General features: G+C 42.5%; 1 protein-coding gene across 1 annotated transcript in view; it reads left to right on the top strand.

Annotated features, from left to right (window-relative positions):
* Positions 1-4,665, top strand: part of RDX (radixin) — a 41,512-nt gene extending 36,847 nt beyond the window's left edge. Inside the window, exons 12-14 of the mRNA XM_042792377.1 lie at positions 43-135; positions 979-1,221; positions 2,222-4,665. Coding sequence (XP_042648311.1) covers positions 43-135; positions 979-1,221; positions 2,222-2,386 — 501 coding nt within the window. The 3' untranslated portion in view covers positions 2,387-4,665. The remainder of the gene's footprint in view (positions 1-42; positions 136-978; positions 1,222-2,221) is intronic.
* Positions 4,666-18,869: the final 14,204 nt, after the last annotated feature.

Below are 18,869 nucleotides of genomic sequence, written 5' to 3'. Positions count from 1 at the left end.
GATACCAAATTAAAACTTCCACTTCATTTTTTTCTTTTTCAGGCAGCAGAACTTGCCGAATTCACTGCCAAGATTGCACTTCTAGAGGAGGCCAAGAAAAAGAAAGAAGAGGAAGCATCAGAATGGCAGCACAAAGTAATGAGCTCATCTTGTGTGAAGTCAAAACTTCAAAGAAACTAAGGGAGATGAGTGCAGAAATCCCACTGGAAGTCCATAGGGTTGAATCTCTATTTCCCGTAGGCTTTAGAGAAGCGTTTCTTAAAGGTTTTTGCTATCCAGTCTACTGAAACCAGCCTATGTTTCTATTTACCTCATTTCTTAAATAGTCATGAAGGGGGAGGGGGGGGAAGCTCTCATCACAAAGGTATGGTCAAAGATTTTAAATGGCTTCCTCACGTATGGTGATGAAATAGACTGGAGCTTCATGTAGGAAAAGAAAGCACCTCATGAGGGAGATGTATGAAATTGTGAGTGGTGGTGAAAAGATGAATGAGCGCAGTAACAAAGGCACATCAAATGCAACTAGACAGCAGTTTGAAACAAAGTATTTCTTCATAAAATCTGCAATTAGCTATGGGATGTGAATAGTAATTGTGTGCACAGGTTCAAAAAGTGATCGAACAGTTTCTTACAAGTTCTGGTTGAATACAAAATTCGAAGACATTACGTTTGACTTGGAAAGTCCCTGACCTTCAAATTTCAGGAGGCTAGGAAAGTTTGAAAGCTATTGGCATGACTACCCTATTCTCTCACTCTTCTCTTGTCTACTGCTGGAAATAGCTGGACTTGTACCACTGGTTTTGAGACATGTTTTTTTACCCTGTATTGCTATTTGACAATGTTCAGTGCATAAACCAGTCATATCATTTATAAAGGACAGTTTCCATGTGTCTGAAAACATCTCAAATAGTTATTTTTATTTTTCTGACTATTCATAAATCATTTTCAAAGATGATAAGTATTGTTTACTATATTTAGGCTTTTGCAGCTCAAGAGGACTTGGAAAAGACCAAAGAAGAACTGAAATCTGTGATGTCTGCTCCTCCTCCACCTCCTCCCCCACCAGTTATTCCTCCAACAGAGAATGAACACGATGAACATGATGAGAACAATGCTGAAGCTAGTGCAGAACTGTCTTCTGATGGTGTCATGAATCACAGGAGTGAGGAAGAACGGGTAACAGAAACACAGAAAAATGAACGTGTTAAGAAACAGCTCCAGGTAAGGAAGATTCATAATTGTATCAACATAATTCAGGCTTTGAGTTTTCATTCTTTATTTGTCAAAAATCTCACTGAAATGATGGTGTGCCAAGGAAACAGCGTTTTTATCATATACTAGGTTTACTACTAATTTACCAACCAATATTATTCATAGTGTTCTAGAAGTGGTATAGATAGAAAGATTGGATGGAAGATTGTGCTTTATACCTTAAAAGTATTAGCATGTTGTCATATTGGCCAGCAAATACTTCTAATAATTATATAATGTCCAGAACATTGAATGTTAAAACATAATGCTTTCATATTTCAGTACTGAAATTCATTAAGTGGTATGAACAGATGTTTGCTTAATAATATTTGTGTTTACTTGCATTCACAGACATTGTAAATGCAAAAACTGATTTGTGCCTATTTTGGATTAATCTTATTTTCCTGAAATGGAACATTTCCTCCTAGACTAGTCTTAGCCCTCAAAGTATAATGAACTATGTTAGTGGTAACCCTTTGTCTTGTTATCAAGTATCTATTTGGGAAGGAAATAAAAGAAATGGAAAGCTGCTTCTTTTTTCTAGCAGCAATATCTTAGTAGCAAGTATGTATAATATCCTTTCTGCTTGGCCAATCACTGAACAGGATCAGGGAGATAAACAAGAGCTGTCCTTAGTCAAACATCTTTCTATCTATTCCACTTCTAGAACACTGTGAATGATATTGGTTGGTTGTCCCTTTCTTCTTGGTTGTTATAGCATGAGGCTCCCCCCCGCCCCCCCAGTTTGATGCTCACACTTACGCAAGGAAAGAATCCTATGCTCTCCTCCTCTTCCCCTCTGGAGTCTTTCTGATAGACCTCACAACTTGAGTTACTAAACAGCACAACAAGCATTTCATAGATTGGCATTCAAGAAATCCTTATCCAAGTTGCAGAATAGTTGTTATCGGAAATTCCAGAATCATTAAAAGATTAGTCAAAGCACTTATGCTAATGTTTTATTCAACAGGCTTTAAGTTCTGAGTTGGCTCAAGCCAGAGATGAAACCAAGAAAACACAAAATGATGTCCTTCATGCTGAGAATGTTAAAGCAGGCCGTGATAAGTACAAGACTCTTCGACAAATCCGACAAGGCAATACAAAGCAGCGTATTGATGAGTTTGAAGCAATGTGAGAGCTGTTATTTTGCATATATGTTCCTCGTAAAGCTGAACCACCAACAGAGAAAAAAGCAGGCCTTTGCAGATTTGGTGGATTGCACCCCACTTTGCCAAAGCACTTAATACCAGTTTGACTACAGTGGCTAGAGAACAAATTTAGGGGAAGCTATTCAACAGTAAGGCAGTCTGTCATCCCTAGCTTTTGGAGGGGGAAGGTGTGGAGAATGCTAGCAGTTTTTTCTCCATCAAGTTTTCAGTTTCATAGTTTCATATTTTTTTTATTTGGAAACTGATGCGAAGTGTATAATGACTGACAAGTGTATATATTGCTTAAACATTAAAAATAGAAGAATGGAACTGAACCTAAACTGGATAGGTGCTATTTCAGTATGAAGTTTGACATTACATTTTTCAATATAGCTACACCATTAAGAGTCTGATATTGTTGACTTTCAGTTTTGTGTGTATTTTTTTTTTTTCCTCCCAAGTGAAATTCTTTGGTGTTTCATGTCCTGTCATCATTGATGGTTTTCTTTGCCTACCTGTTCACAAAGGTCTGGATGGCAGGTGGTAGTTCCAGTAAGTATTTTTAAATGGAACACTACCTGCAGGCAGCACGTGGCTGCCGATAGGTTTGAATAATTATTGCTTTTTCCTAGGTGATTCTTTTTAGATGTGCAAAATGTTCTGATGCAGCAGAGAAAAAAAAAAAAAACAAAACAAAAAACAAACAAAACAACAAAACAAAAAACAAAGCTTCATGTGTTATTTGCTTGTAATTATTTTATTTGCAGTAGGGAGACCTGGACCTTTCTGGCAAGGGAGCATATGAAAACATCAGTCCCAGGGAGGGGACAGTATCCTACCTCACTACTATGTACATGATGACTGGTCCTTCAAACACCATGAAAACAACCTGTTTAAATTGACTACACAGTGATATCATAGAATGCTAGGAGCCCTTACTCCTAGGGTTTTGTTTTACTTTAAGATGAATTTATAGTGCTAAATACTGTCTAACTGCCTTTTGTTGAGTTTAAATTGTAAAAGCACCTTGTGTGTTTTAAAGCTGTAACCTGTCACTGGTATACTATCTCCTGGGAGGGGTGTAGAATGTGCATGTCAGTTAGTTTGTCTTTGGGTTTCCAAATACAAAATGAAAGTTCCTAGAATTGGAGTAAAAGTGTTTGTAGCTTCAGTTTTCAGTGAAGCTAGTATTGTAATTGTCATATCTGATGTCAGATCATTAAGTCCTTTCCCTCTTGAAAAGGAGACCTGCTTTTTTGAGAAATTGGCTTAGAAATTGAACTTTAGAAATAACTTGACAGTTAATGTGGACTGCAGTTATTCCTTCTCTTAGAGTACCCTACTAAATATCTACAGTGGAAGACCCTGCTTTCTCTGAGGATGGTTCAGCTCTTTTCTGTTTGATATTATGCACTCATAAATTTACACTTATCTATTAAAATTTGCCATTTTATTAAACATTTTTTTCATGCACAATAGGTTTAAATTTCTTATGAACAGTCCAACTAAGTTGTTGGGTTTTTTTTTTTTTGTTTGTTTGGTTTTTTAATTTTGTGGAGTTAAAGGCTGGCTCTGTGGGGTGACATCATGAAAATAAAATAAAGATACATTAATATATTTTTGGTTTGTGGGGCTAAACATACCTGGTTGACCTTAAGGACTGATGTGCAGATGGTGTGCACATGCTTCAAAATGCTGCTTGGTGGAAGTTGGTATTTCTACTCGCAGTGCATTGTAAGAACAGTTTTCATTTCACAGGCTTCATACATCGAAGCTTAAGCAAATTTCTGAAGTATTCCAACAGTTTGCCATAGCAGGTGAAATACTGTGCTTCCAGTGAGTTTTCATTTTTCCCTGGAAAGTGTGCACTAACACTGATATATCAGTTTCAGTGTTGGGAAAAAACACCAGTAAAGTTTGCTGTTCATAAATCTACAATATATAGAGTAGGGCTGAATGGATTAGATCCATTTATAAAGCTGTGTGATTTTTTTTTTTTTTTTTTTTTTCTAAACAACCAGGAACAACCATTTGTAATACAGATTTTTCTCAATGAACAAAGTGGTAATAGCTGCTGTCACCAGCAGTTGGGAACACTTACTGGTGCAGAAATACTAAGAATACATTTAATGATTACTTGGTGAAGTAATTTTCCACATGCTTTTTCCTTTAGCATCATGTTTTGTGTTGTACAATTAAGCTACAATTACATCTACTATTTTGGATAACATTCATTGGTTAACAATAAAGAGATACAGTTAATTTCTCCGAGGTCCATTGTTGTTATTTAATGCCCCTTATTTCTGACAGCTTTACTAAATGCACTATAATAGCCTTTTTCCAGAGCAGTGTACAAATTTTGATCATCTTTTGTTTCACACTCTGGTCAAAATGAAATTAAGAAAAATATTCAAATTTGTATCCTTAGAGAACGATGCTCTCTTTAAGAAATTACCACGTGCAGTTGGGAGGAAGCACTGGTGATTGTCGATTCCAAAACAGGATGTGAATCATCAGAGCAAACTTGTTCTCTTGAGAACAGAGGGTAATTTGGCCACATAAGAGCTCTCTGGGTAATGTAAGAACTTTCAATCACTGCCTACATATTGCTTAGCCCCATGTTAAGTGACATTTAGTTTAATAGGTCAATGTCTAAAGCGTTGAGAAACTTTCATGTGTTTTCTTGATACTGCACATTATAGTGGACAGTGCTGTCAAATATATGCATGGCCATATGTTTTGGATAATGGCAGGTTTATGGGAATTTTCACCTAATACACTTGGAGAAGGCAGGAACAGTTCTGTATAAATAGGTATACAGATTAATGTGCTAAGCAGCTCTCACATAAATGAGACCTCCTCTCGGGTGTCATTCCATTCTATCTTTATATTTGGCCTCACACTCAGTGCAAGCACGTGACCCTTTTTGTTACTCCATATGGCAGAACTTCTATGGTTATTTAAAACATGTTCTCTTAATTGTGCATATTTCTAGCTTTATATTTTTCCCTTCTTGGAGCCCCTCCTGCTGAAGCGTTAGATTTGAAATTTCTCACTTGTTAGAGGGCTTCTGCATAGGTATGTAACTTCAGAATATTGTGCTTGAAAGAGGAGGTAAGTGCTTTGAAAGGGTTTTTTAAACATGATCTTGAGGTGGAGAGAAAAGGATGCAAAATAGTGCCACTATTTACAGGCCAGACTACAATCACCCAGAATGTCTGGATGTGAAAGAAGACATTCTGTTGTCTTGAAGTAGTCCCCTCTGCACATCAAAGTCTACATTTTCTGTTGGTTGTACTCTTTGAGTACATGTTTCTTGGATACTCTGTTTATTTTGTCCAAAACAGAACAAAATACACGTCTGCTTTTTTAAACCCAGTTTGGAAAGCATAATTTTGCTTTTGCCTCTTTCTTAAAACTTGTTCTCTAGGGCTGCTCAAGTTTCCTGCTTAAGCACTTCTGAGGAAAAAGGAGGTTTGTTCTAAATGAAATACATTAAACTTCTGAGGAGAAAGTACCTCAAGTATGTTTTCTTATTTTTTTTAAAGAATATATAGAGATTAAAATGATTAAAGACCTTTTTCTTTTGAAAAGAAACTTCTATGCGAGCACTTCCCATGTCTGTTCGCATGTGGATAATCTAAAAAGTTGTTCTCCCTAAGACATCAGATTAATTTCAAGAATCAGGAATTTCAACTAAGACGATGTATCCCAGTGGGATGAGGTGGCTGATGGTAGTGTTCATAAACATACTTCCTGAGTAAAAATACAAACATAAGAACACTGAAACCTTCCTTACAAAAGAACAAAGTTCACTTTTTAATAGAAATTGTCTCACGCATTACACTGTATCTTGGCTGGGTGATAAGATTTTCCTGGAAAATGTAGTAAGTGTCAATGGATCAGCGTATAAACTGGTAATTTCTTTGACCCCCCTAGGAGCTTCTCTGTTGTTCATGCTCGGAGATGGCGCGAACCTGCCTCCCTGCAGGTGCCGTGCTGGCTGGTCAGCTGGGGGGTGGCAAGGAGATGGTTCTGGCTGGCCACCACGGGCCCTTGCCAGGCGCCGTGTCCCGCTGCTCTGCTCCCGAGCAGGCCAGTGCAGCACCTTTTCTCCCCAACCGATAGGTCTGCAGGCATGTCAGTTGTACACAACTCGTCCTTTTCCCAGTTTGGGGACCCAGTCAGCAGCAAGGAGCAGCTTATGGCTGGAAGGGATGGCATAATGGTGAAAAGTAATGGTAGAGGGCTACAAGGGACAAAAAACCCCCACGCGCACAAACGTAGTGTGCTGGAATCCTTAACTGCTCCATTTGTTCATTTGTGTGGAGTGAATAAGTGCTGGAGGGAGCTGCACTTCTCATTTCACTGAGCTGAGCCCAGATCTATAGGCATAGGCCAGTCATCTGATTTTGTTTTCGTTCATGCTGTCTGTCACATGTGTTCACTATCTGCAGACTCCAAGTTGACAGACTGCTCCTTTGGAGTGCAGTTAGAGAAAGTCTGACTTGTTTTCCTATTTATCCCTTCTGTGTGAAGAGGTTGTTGACATATCAGATGTGTAGGTTTCATTTAATGTGAATGGAGTGGACTCACCAAAGCCCAAAAGGCCTCCCCCCAAAACTCCAACCCCAAACCATAAAATTTCTTCACAAGAAGGGACCACAGTGTTTGCAGCAGTGCCTGCAATATTCTAGATATTCAGGAAGAGAGCGCTTATGCCCACATAGCTGATAGGTTAGGGAAAAACAAAGTTAGCAAAGGGAAATGGAGCATTTTGAATTGCTGGGTTTCCATTAGGTGTTTACATTGGCTTTTGTAAATAATGTGTCAGAGTGTTTCTGTTCACAGCAGTAGGCTTTAGGCATCAGAAGAAACAAGGGGAGATGGAAATGCACATCAAAAGAGGCGGCCTAATCTGTGTAACAGTTTCTAATGCACGTGTGACTGAGAGTTATTGTTTCCTGTGCTCTGGATAAGTGGATCAGGTGAAAAAAGATCAAACTCAGAGGTAGGACAATTGCATTGCCTTTTTTTGCTTGTTTGTCTTTTGGGTTTTTGTTTGTATGTGTGTGTGGTTTTGTTTTGTTGGTTTTTTTTTTGTTGTTTGCTTGGTTGGTTGTTTTTTGTTTGGTTGTTTCGTGTTTTTTTTTTTGTTTGGTTGTTTTTTTTTTAAATTGATTGCTTGCTTTTAAGCTATTCTATTTACATGAGAATAGTTGCCATTACCTGGATATTTAGCTGAAGGCTTTTAGGAAGCCTGCTGCCCAGCCCTAAAAAGTCTTGGAGTTCTTAAGGCCGTGTGTACCCAGGCTGACCTTTGTATTACATAGTTTGCTAAATTTCAGCAGAAGACATCCTCTGCAGTCTGATAATTTTGCCATAGAGCATTTCTGCATTGACAAGATAGGAGCTGTGTACATGCAGAGTTCTGGCAGCCCCACTGCTCCTTCCAGCAACGCGAAACCCATGTGTACCCATGTGAAACAGTAATCGCGTGACAGGCTCCGTGACCACATATGCTGAACTCTGCGGGATCTCATATCAAGTCTACAGCTCCCTGTGGCCTCAGCTTTCACACTTCTTATTCACCCTTGATTTCTTCATTAAACTTGATACAGTATTTAACTTTTTAATCTATAACTTCAATAATATTCTACTAAACTGAGCATTCGGTAAATGGTTGGCTACTGTGTCAAATATTTTCTTAAAATACATTATACTGATGAGTTGAAATAATCGCACTTTTATTTAAGCAGCACTTCTGATTAATTAATAATCTCTATGAATATGGTAATTGCAGTTGTATTACCAGAAAGAGATTCATTTGCATCGGGGCTGAGGCTGAAAACTTTTCTGCCAAGTGTGCTTCGATCTTCAACAAAGTAAGTTGAGAATGTGTAGGTAACATCTAGAATACACAAACCAGTCGATCCTTCTGCTGCCGCCTTTATGGCTAGGAACAAATTAATTTATGTTTGAGGGAGCAAATTCAGTGTTTAGGATTTGGGACAGGATAGCAAGCTTGTTCACATGTCAGAAAAATTTCTAGAAACTATAAGAAATCTTAATATCATTAATCAGCACTTCTGCTGTATGTTTCCTGTCCTTGAGAGTTTTTCTTCACTTTAATTCATATTTTGAGTTCTTGGATCCCTTCTTTTGCGAACAGTGTTTCAGGCATCCATCTCGCTGCTCAGTGCCAGTTTTTGTCCTCTGTACCATTTGAAAACACAGCTCTTCTTTCTTCTTTTGCACTTGGGACCTTACAGTGTTGTTTTCAACAAAGCCAGCTAACTCATCGTATTTAAATTTAGAACTATTACTGCTGCTTCTTGGAATAATCTTTGGCTTAATCTTGGCTACATGTTCTCTTATCAGGCATGCATTGTATATGCCACCTTATAGAAGAAATAACTGTATTGACTAGTTAATAATTGTTAGTGGCATTCTGGAGAACAGAAAATGTCAGAAAACAAGTATGTTAATGCATGCAGAAAACTGGGGAAGATCTGAATCACCGTCTTTATACCCATGGGGTTCAACTTTGAGCCTACCCCTAGTCACACACACAAGGGAGCATGTGGGAGAGAAATTCTGTGCTTTCATTGTGTAGCTTACCTGTCTGTGTGGCCTATGCAAGAGCAAGCACTGGAACAGGATGGCTGTGCCCTCTCAAACAGCAGAGCAGGTGGGCACAGCTGTGTGGTGCTGTGGCTTTGCCTTTCTGCACAACGGTTGACCTGGATGTAAAAATACTAAAAAAAAAAACAAAAACAAACAAAAAAAAATACAAAACATAAAATGATTGACTTTCTCCTGTGGACTCTTATTTAAAAGAGTTATGGTTCTATTCCTGCCTGGCTTCAAACCTCCTCTGCAGGTCTCCCTGGTCAAAGCTGAACTCCTTTATAGCATCAGTGCAGGTATCTTTGAGGAGCTCAGTATCTCTTCAGTCCATCTTGACTTTAAGAAGCAGTGGCAGGAGGTGAGGGGAAAAGATCTCATACCTGTCTCTGTTCATTTTAATACGGGGCCGTGAAGATAAATTCTGGAGAATCTTCTTTCTAGCAGTGGCTTCTGTATTCTTTGGGTGGCCTTCTTCATATGGGTTTCTCCCGGTCTTTGAACTGGTTCTTCTCGCCTTGCTTTACTGCTGTTGGTTTAGGTGTTTTGTTTTGTTGTTTTGTTTTGTTTTGTTTTCTCCTTGCTAGTATGTCATGCCATTTATTTCATCTGAAGAACAGTTTTCAGTTTAGATCACTGAGAGCTTTAATGCAATTAGATAACTTTGTTTCAGTATGAGAATGCAAATAAAGACAGGGAGGGAAGATGTTGCATAACTATTAGTTTAAAAACGTTGTAGGGGAAAAATGTTTAAGACTTAAGGGAAGAAATATGTTGCATTATCTGACTACTTAGATTACAGGGTGAAAACAAGAGGCAGACAGCTCCATATGGCAAGGTAGACTTCTCAAACTAAATTTATGGTAGCAAAGTGTACTCTGATAAAATTCACCAGGCTTTTTACTTATTTATTGCTGGATTCTTTAGAGAGCACTGGAGAAGAGAATACCATATATTTATTTCTTCAGTCATTTTCCCCTTAATTACTTCTCTTGTGGCTTATTCTATCAATTTAAGTGTAAAAATGCCTTTTTCCTCCCCAGTGATTTTGTAAGATTGTGTTTTGCCTATGACACTGCAACTAGCTTTGCAATCCGAAGCTTAATGGATGAAACTGTTTTCTGAGGGAAAGGTAGTATGGTTTGCTTTGTGTTTAACTGAGCTTGAGAATTTATACACACACACGTATATATAAAAATACAGCAGGGTTAAACTGGAATTTTCTAATATAGTACGTAGCATTAGGCCATGTAATGGCTGTTTTAAAGTGAAACACACAAGTTGCTACTTATTTTTATATAAACTTTGATCTTGAATAGTTTTAGAAATCCAGATTTTTAAAGCTAACTGTTTACAAAATTATTTTAAAAATATTACAGCATGCAGAGTGAGTGTGGTTCGGTTTTGTCCTTGTTATCAAAATCAGATCTATTTACCTGCATGTTTGTTTTTATCCTCCTACAAAAGCCAGTTGTTTCTGAGGATCTCTTAGTACCAGGAAACTTTTCACTGGTTTTAGTGGTACCTTCCCAGTCTCCAGTACCACTGACTGCCAGAAGCCCGTTTCTCCTTCCCACCCATGGCCAGGAATTGCTGTCAGACTTAGAACACCAGAGTGGTTTTAGTACTTCTAAATCTTAACCACATGTCTTATTTGCTTATGCTTAAGCCCTGGAAGTACCCACTGAATTTCTGCGCCAGAAAATTATTTGTGTGGGAAACAGGCTCTGGTATAAAATTTGACTTGATGTTCTTATGTGTTACGTGATGTAGCTGCGCTTGTTGACATAAAAAAGTGTGACTGAGGGCTAGTTGCTTCTGAATAGCAACACATTCCCCATGCTTATTGAATGACAGAGAGAATCTGGTAATGAAGTCTTTTTCCTGGTTCCTTTTGGATAAGATTCTGATTTATTAATACTTATAGCTGAAGTGTTTCTCTAAACTCTAAAACACTCTAAAACAATCAGAATGAGAGGTTCTCACTATAGGAAGGCTGAATTTAAAATACTGATTATTCGTTGCCTATTCACAGTATAATATATTTAAGGAAGTCATTCTCTAAAAGGAAAACCCTTTTTAAGCCACTTTATGAATTTTTTTAAGAATTATAATGAAAATTATAAATTTTTAAAATGTATCTTCATTCAAGTAAATTTTGACTAACTGTAAAGACTTCTACCAGAGAACTTTAGGAGAAAAATAAATTTGAGAGAGATTCTTTATGCAGTCCTCAGCTCTTCTTCAAAAGGCTCATGCACGGCAACAAAATTAATAAACTAAACCCCAGGGCTTATACAGCAAACAGCAGATGTGCTGTGCTAAAAAGAAGAGATATCTGAAATCATACTGGCTGTGATTGAATGTTCTACAAATATGTCCTATACTGGGTGTATTTATGCACAAGGCATCTTGTTTCAGCCACCTTTGGGAGCAGTTTTAACACGGTCTTACCGACGTCACTCAGCTGTGGTTTGTTGTCTGCATTAGCAAACCAGTCCTTTAAAACTACTCCCTGGGTGGATTTTAGGTTAGGTTCTCTATAATGCTAAAATTTGCCATCAGAACTGTACTGGTATGTGCAAGAATTTTACTCGGGCATAGAAGAGTAGTTAAAGAGAGTTGGACCTGCTCTTCAAGCTGAAAGTCAATGATGATGGGTTCTGGGTGTCCTTGGAGGCCTTGGCCACAAGAACCACGTTTCTTAAATCATTCTTTTTCTGATGCTCCCTCATTCTGCTGACCTCTTTGAAACAAAATTCAGCCAGAAATTACATTCAGAGTAGTTACAGGGGGTGAAGTATGGCTCTTTTGATGTTGCTGCATATTTCTATTTATTGTTTTTTGTTTATTATCCTTTTGCTAAATCTACTTGATCTCTCTGTGTCTTTTTGTGCAGGTTACAAAAGTACGATCTCTTGCAGCCCTTAGGATAGAAACAAGGTAAAGATCAGCTGAAGACCTGGGGTCTGCCAAGGCCTGCTATTGCCCTTCTGTAAATCTGGACAGTTTACAGCACTTTAAATTAGGTGCTGCCTGGTCTGTGAAGAGGTTTTTTTTTGGAAGGACCAGGAAGTGCTGTTACGACATTTTGTTAATGTTTGGTTCTTTCATGGTCTCTCTAAATCTTTCCTTTGTTGTCTTTTCCCAGGAGAAAATTAGCTTTTTGAAATATTTAAGCTGCTGTTCTTACCAGAAAAACAGGAAATAATACTAATATGTTAATCTTTAACATGCGATGGGACATGCTAGAGTGAATGGTGATCTGAGCCTACAAAGTGCTTGGGGGATCTTGTAGGCTTTGCCCACAGATGATGTAGTGTGGGAAGCCTGACTCTATATCCAGCCTGGGTAAAGTGAAATAAGAGTAGATACTTTCAGAGTTTTATTGGTTTTCTACACAATTTCTAATAGCCTTGATGATACATGAATAGTGTCAGATAATTTTCTAATGTAAAACTCTGGATTTAATATGTCTGTACATACATTTCCAGTGTAAGCACCCGTTGCTACTTGCCTTTTTGTATGCTATTAGGATGTGCATACTGTGTATACGTAACTGCATTGGATTGTGCACCCCGCACAAAAGCCTGAATAAATGGGTTTTAATGTTAATCCGAAGAATCACTATTCATTTGGTGATCAGTATTGCTTATTGCAAGTGAAAGGTCTTTTTTCACTTCTCTGAGAAGTCTAATTCGTTTTGTGGCACCAATCCAAAGGGAAGCTTCCACATAAACGTCTTGTGCTGTGATCAGATAAGCCATGGGAGGCTGGATTTGCAAAGAGTGGATCGCTCTTGAAGGAAGAGATGGCAGCTTGTAATTAAGGAAGCTGGTAATGGAGTTAGGTGGACACCTGAGTTATTCCCAAATTCAGCTCGCATCCTCTGGGAACATGCCAGAGCTTGGAACCTCTTGTGTTCCTCGCGGTGCCTTCCTGCACAGTGCCCTCCTGCACTGGGAACTGTGTGGGTAGATCCATCGGAGGACTGAGGCCTGAAGTGGCAGCTACCAAAACCTTACAGCATGTGCCCCAAATCATTAGCTGATAACTGCTGGGTGAGGGAGCTGCCCCGGGGCTCTGGCTGAACTGGGGTGCTGCCGGGGTGCTCGCTGCTGTGCAGGCAGCTGCCCTCCAGCCCGGCCGATGGAAGAGGGGCTCTGTGCCGTGGGCTCTCCATCCCGGCAGGGTGTGGAGCCACGTCCCCCACACCTTAGGACTGTGGGTGGGCTGTGGGTCGTTGCCAGCCTCCTGCTCAAACGCCTGCAGAGCTGGGGGCTGTGCAGAGGAAGCCTCCCCTGCCTCTGACAGGCGGTGGGGTTACGCCAGGACACCACCAGTTGAAGACAGACCCTGGGTCAGCCCTTGGAGGACAAGGTTTGGGTTCAGGACACTGATTGGAACATAAAATCCAGAGCGGTGGGATTTCAGGGGCTGCTGTGCCCTAGGCCAGCACGGGGGCCTCAGGACCAACTTGCTCAGCGCTTCAGTGATTCTTTTAAAATTGTTTCTGCAGCTTCCCTCTCCCCGCACGATCCATGCGGGAGGGTTAGAGATGTTCCTGGTGCTCAGGGGAACCAAGTCACAGTGTCCTCCATGAATTTTATCTCTAGCCAGATTTTGAAGTGTTTCTGCAATTACTGCCACAGGAAGCAGCCTTCTCTAAGACTGTGTTTGCTTCAGGTACAGTGCTTTCACTGACAGTGAAAGGTAATATGACCCGTTCATGCAAATACATCTTCAGCACAATTGCAAAATGTTCTCAATGATTTTATTTACTGTTGTGCTGCCTTTGCTGATGTCTGCCTATGAAGTTTTCTGGCTTCTGTTGTCAGTGTTGAAGTTGTCTGGTAGATGTCCTGCAGAGGGGGAATTGGGGAAGATGAAGTGTAATGCTACCTTAGCAGCCAGATTTAAAAGCAGAAACATGAAAGAAAGTGATGTTGATGTAATGAAAGCCTCGGGCTCTTTCTCACTGCTGATTTTAGCTTTGTTCAAAATGTGGCTGCTGTGGTCTAGCTGCGGCAGATCAGATGGGCTGCTTGTTGCTGGAGCGTGCAGGTTCGCACCCGCTGCTCTGGGAAGGGGTGGTGGCAGCTCCCCGCCCGCGGCTGCTGGAGGACCCAGCCCGGGGACGTCACCTCCTCTGCTGCAGCAGCCGTTTTGTATAAGCCTTGAATGAAAATTGTCGTGGTCTTCCACGCAGGGTGGCAATAAATCATGCCTGCAGGAAGACCACAGGAGGTTTCTAAGTCACCTTGAGGGGGGCGGGGGTCCAGACTTTGCCCTGGTGAGGATGATGTTGTTGTTGTTGTTGAAACAGGAGATTGGTATTTACCCACAGGTAAAGGTCTGTCTGAAGTATTGTAGCAGAGTGGTATGGTGAAAAATGCTGTCCTGCAGGGAGGGCAAGCATGAATTCAATCATGCCTGTGAATACCTGGCATGAAAGAGCGATGCCTGGTTTGGAAGGCAGAAAGCAACTTGATCACCACTTGAAGTGGTGTTTTTCATCCTTGTCCCTCCCACCTCTGTGCTATTTCCACACCTGGTGGCTGGCCAGCGGCTTTCCTGGCCCTTGCAGAAGTTCATCCTGGGTCTTTCCTCTAATTTCACAAGTGGTTTTTGCCTTTGTGGTCACGGCTGGGCCTGCGTTTGTAAACCAGCCGGGTTGCAACTGGACAGGGCTGGCTGGGTGGGCGTGTAGTGGCTGGGGTGCAGACGCTTTGGTTCTCAGGGCTTGGCCGCCTCTGCCCTGATGGCAGAAGGCAATAGCATAAACCTTACATAGATTTTTGGCTCCGTTTTTTCCAGATTTCTGCAATGGCATGACTGTAGTTCTGTTGCCACTTTGCCTTCCATAGTTCATGTGCACTGGCAAGTTAGTGAATGAAAGCCTGCATGTCTCCCCAGCTGTCAGCCTCCTACGGCAGCACTTGCTGGCCCTCCGTGGGGGGGTGGTATCCCACTAAATTAGTTTTAAAAGTCAAAAGAAAAGGATGGGGTGAACAAGTTGATTTTCATTAAAAGTCTGACCCAGGTTTAGAACAGGGTAGCAGCCCAGTTTCCTGGCAGAACGTGACACACTAAAACTTTTCATTTTTATCGTGCTGACATTATCCTTTCTCTGAAATGAGCAGCTCTGTGCAAAGTCCTGTGTGCATGGGGTTTCAGCATTAATTAAATCACTTCATCGCAAAAGGGACCAAGGGAAACGAATTTCTTCATGCATAAAATAATAAACAAACGTAACATGATCCCTCTCTGCAGTTCCTGGAGCTTCTGCCTCTCCTTGGCTGTGATAACCATGATGAGACCAGGGCAGAGCCTCAGCCTGCGAACGCTGGGGGCAGGTTAGTGCTGAGGGTCACTCTGGTCTGCACCCCCCCCCCAAAAAGAGCACGTAACTGGGGCTGAGCCCCAGCAGGTCAGTGGTTATGGTCAGTCTGCAAATCCGTGGCTCATGCCAGAGTCACCAACAACTGCTGGAGCAGCAAGAGGTGCTGCTGTGGTCTGTGAGGTGGCTGCAGCGGGGGAGCGGGTAGGAGAGCACACTGCCTGAGGCAGGGAGTTTTGCTACCGCATTCGCTTCACTTTTTACCCCAAGGAGAGAAAAAAAAAAGAAAAAAATGCATTTCTATTTCTGAAACTGGCAAAATAGAAATTAAATCCAGGTTTGTGCGTGCCTGAAAGCTTTGTATAGGTGGATGAAAGCCAAATTCCTTTGCCCTCACTCCCAAGCACCCCTGGCAAGACCCCAATGCAATTTTCCCCTTTCCAGGCCGCTTCCCGAGGGGTGGAGTGTCGGGTCATCCAAACCGCTGCGGCAGCTCCGGTTCCAGGGTGCTGTCGGGATCTCTGTAAGGCGAGCCTGCCCGACGTAAGGAACCTGCCTGGCAAACACCCCTTGCCAGCTCCTTATCCCCCAATGCTCCTCTTGCTTACGCTTCACCCAGCTCATGTAAGTTAATAGTGGCATTTAATTTCCGTCGTACCTACCTGCTGCTCTTGGCAAGTTCAGCTGGGAGGGGGGGGGGGGGGGGGGGGGGGGGAAAGCCCAGCCCTTTCTGTGGAGAACATGAAATAGAATGACACCAGGAACATCTTCTGCACACCTGCCAGGGGATGCTCAAGCGTACGTCCCAGCACCCAGCTGTTGGCCATGGAGAGAGTGGGGCACCCCTGCTGCTCAACCCACCCCGTCCTGCCCTGCCAGACTCCAGTGAGGACTGACCTCCTGGGTCTCCTACAAGCTGGTTTTAGGCAGGTCCTCCTCCTTCTGGAGCTTCTCTCCAAGCTCTCCTTGGAGAGGCTTGTGGACTGGATATATCCCCAGGGACGGGCAGAGAAATGCAGGGCATCAGCTCCTTCCTGGTGGTGGCTGCCCAGTGCAGTGAAACAGGGTCTGCAACAAACCCAATTGATGGAGGAAATTTCAATCATTTTCAACACTCCGGCTGCTGCTTGTGCCATGCTGGGTGCCTCAGGAGTGAGTCCTGGGGTTACTGAGCACAGGTCCTCTGTCTTTACGCTGAAGAGCAGGATGATGGTGGCATTGAATGCATGTGCTCTGAATGTGCCCAGTTCCTTGCCAGCATTTCTCTACAGTCACAGCAAACCTTTGGAGTAAAGTGGGCAGTTTGTATACTGGAGTAGAAAAATCTCTCGTTTCTTTGGCACAGAATGAGCTCAAAGAGCCTGTGAGGCTGGAGGACGCTGCCCAGAGCAGCCAAAGCGATGCTTTGTCCTGCTTGGAAATGGTCTTGAAAGGAGCATCCCTGAGTGGTTGTACAACAGCCTCGCTTGTAGCTCCTCTAGCCAAGGCCATGCAAGTTGTTTAGTTCAGGTTTCAGCTCCAAGATGACTGTCGGAGCCCCTTCATCTCCAACATAACAACACTTCAGCCTGCGTCAGGAACAGCTGTGATGCCTGTCAGGCTCACATGGACTCTTACTAAAGCCATCACAAGAGAAACTTGTAACCTGGTAACGGGTTCTCCAAGCCTGCCCTGCATGATGCAGGCAAGCAGATCCTCATGGGACTTAATGACTCGACTGAACTGGGAGAACTCTTTGATCAGCCCAAGGGAGAAATCAGAGGAGAAGCCTTGGGCAGTGGCGCAACCACTATCCAAAGAGACAAAACCAGATTACGCAAGCACCAGCAGCTCAGTGTTTTGAGCAAAAAAAAGGGCTAGATTTGGCATTCTTGAGGCAATCTCATAAAATGAAATCCAATCTGTGACAGAAAACTACCTGTGAAGAAACCAGCATGTCTCAGGGACATGCTGAATCACACCTGTGGCTTTGCAACTCCTCTGAATTCTCCAGCGTACCGGTTTCCTCAAAAAATGAAGAATGACCATGACTGGTAGTGGCTGAGATCTCACTGAAGGGAAGAGTTACAGCTGGGAATGCTGATGTTTAAAGCAGTTTATCAGTCAAGATCAGCTGCAGCACTTCTACTGCACTTCCCTCAGCGTTGGCCACTGCCCCTGATGAACATACCGTATGGAACAGAATGGGTGGATCTTCACGTCTGTGTGCTGCAGTGGGCTGAATGCAGCATCACAACCATAAACATAAGCTATGACTTCAGTAATTAAGCAATTTTTAGGGCACTTGGAGCTGAAAGCTGGCTGGAAGCTGGGCTCTGGGGGTGCTTGGCCCCCTCACAGGAGAGAAGAGCACGATGGTCACTTGAAATCCTGCAGCTCAAGAGCTGGAGCATCCTACAGTCAAGAGTCAAGCTGCAACTGTTTTTTAGAAAATAAATAACTCCAGTGTGGTCAACAACTAAGTAACAGAGAAAAGTTAGAACCCATTCATTACATCTTGTACTGAGCTTATGACCTGAGCTCTGGACATGCTCCAGGCCACATTACCTCTCACTGCTTGCAGGGACAAGAAGCTTATGGTTGTGGTCGGGCTTTGGGCATCTGCCCAACCCTGCCTTCTGCTCCTCAGCTCTCCAGAGGTACAGCTCAGCTTTGGAGCAGCCAGCATCAACGTATCCACGGAGACATCCTTGTGGGGTCTTCAGACAGCTCTGATCAACCTGATAAATACAGCTGAAGTAATTTGCACCTCTGAGGCCATAAAGTGAGTCCTTCTTTTACTTGTGCTTTGGGGGTTTGGAGCCCCTGCCCTCCAAACTTGCATTTTCGAGCCAGGTGTGAATAATGCGATGCTATTTTTAAAAAGTGTAAGGGAAAGCGTGCAGAGGGTGTGATTTAATTTCCTGCAAATAGATTTCTGTACCTACCATGCAGAGACACAACGCAAATGCTTTACAGAGAGACTTTTAAGTAGCTGGCCAAAGAAACAAACGGTGCTGCGCTGCGCAGAGGAGCAGCCAAGGAAACTTCACTTCGGGTGATCAATCCATCTCCTCCCGCTGGAGAGGCGATCATCCGCCCCCAGCCCTCTGTTCACGTACACCCCCTTTGCTCAAGCTCCGAGCATCGATTTACTGAACAGCAGCTGTGACAATTCAGGTATTTCCGTGCGGTGAGCTTGAAGGCTCAGCTGAGCTGTAAGGCAACGGGGACGCCTGGGCCAGCACTACCCCAGCCTGACTCCTGACGGGGTGCTCGGAGCCCGGCAGCAGATGAGAAACGCGCAAGGCGAGCACAAACCGGCACCCTGGAGCCCGAGCGGCCTCATGCCAGAGCTTGCACAGGGTATGAAGATCCACCCATTCTGTTCCATACGGTATGTTCACCAGGGGCAGTGGCCACCGCTGAGGGAAGTGCAGTAGAAGTGCTGCAGCTGATCCTGACTGATAAACTGCTTTAAACGTTACACCTATAATATGCTGGTAAAACAGTTTTTAAAGAAC

The sequence above is a fragment of the Tyto alba genome, unplaced genomic scaffold (assembly GCF_018691265.1).
Source record: "Tyto alba isolate M040663 unplaced genomic scaffold, T.alba_DEE_v4.0 Super-Scaffold_2, whole genome shotgun sequence".
Classification (NCBI taxonomy): domain Eukaryota; kingdom Metazoa; phylum Chordata; class Aves; order Strigiformes; family Tytonidae; genus Tyto; species Tyto alba.
The sequence above is the reverse complement of the archived record's forward strand: the minus strand, read 5'-3'. Positions and strand labels throughout refer to the sequence as shown.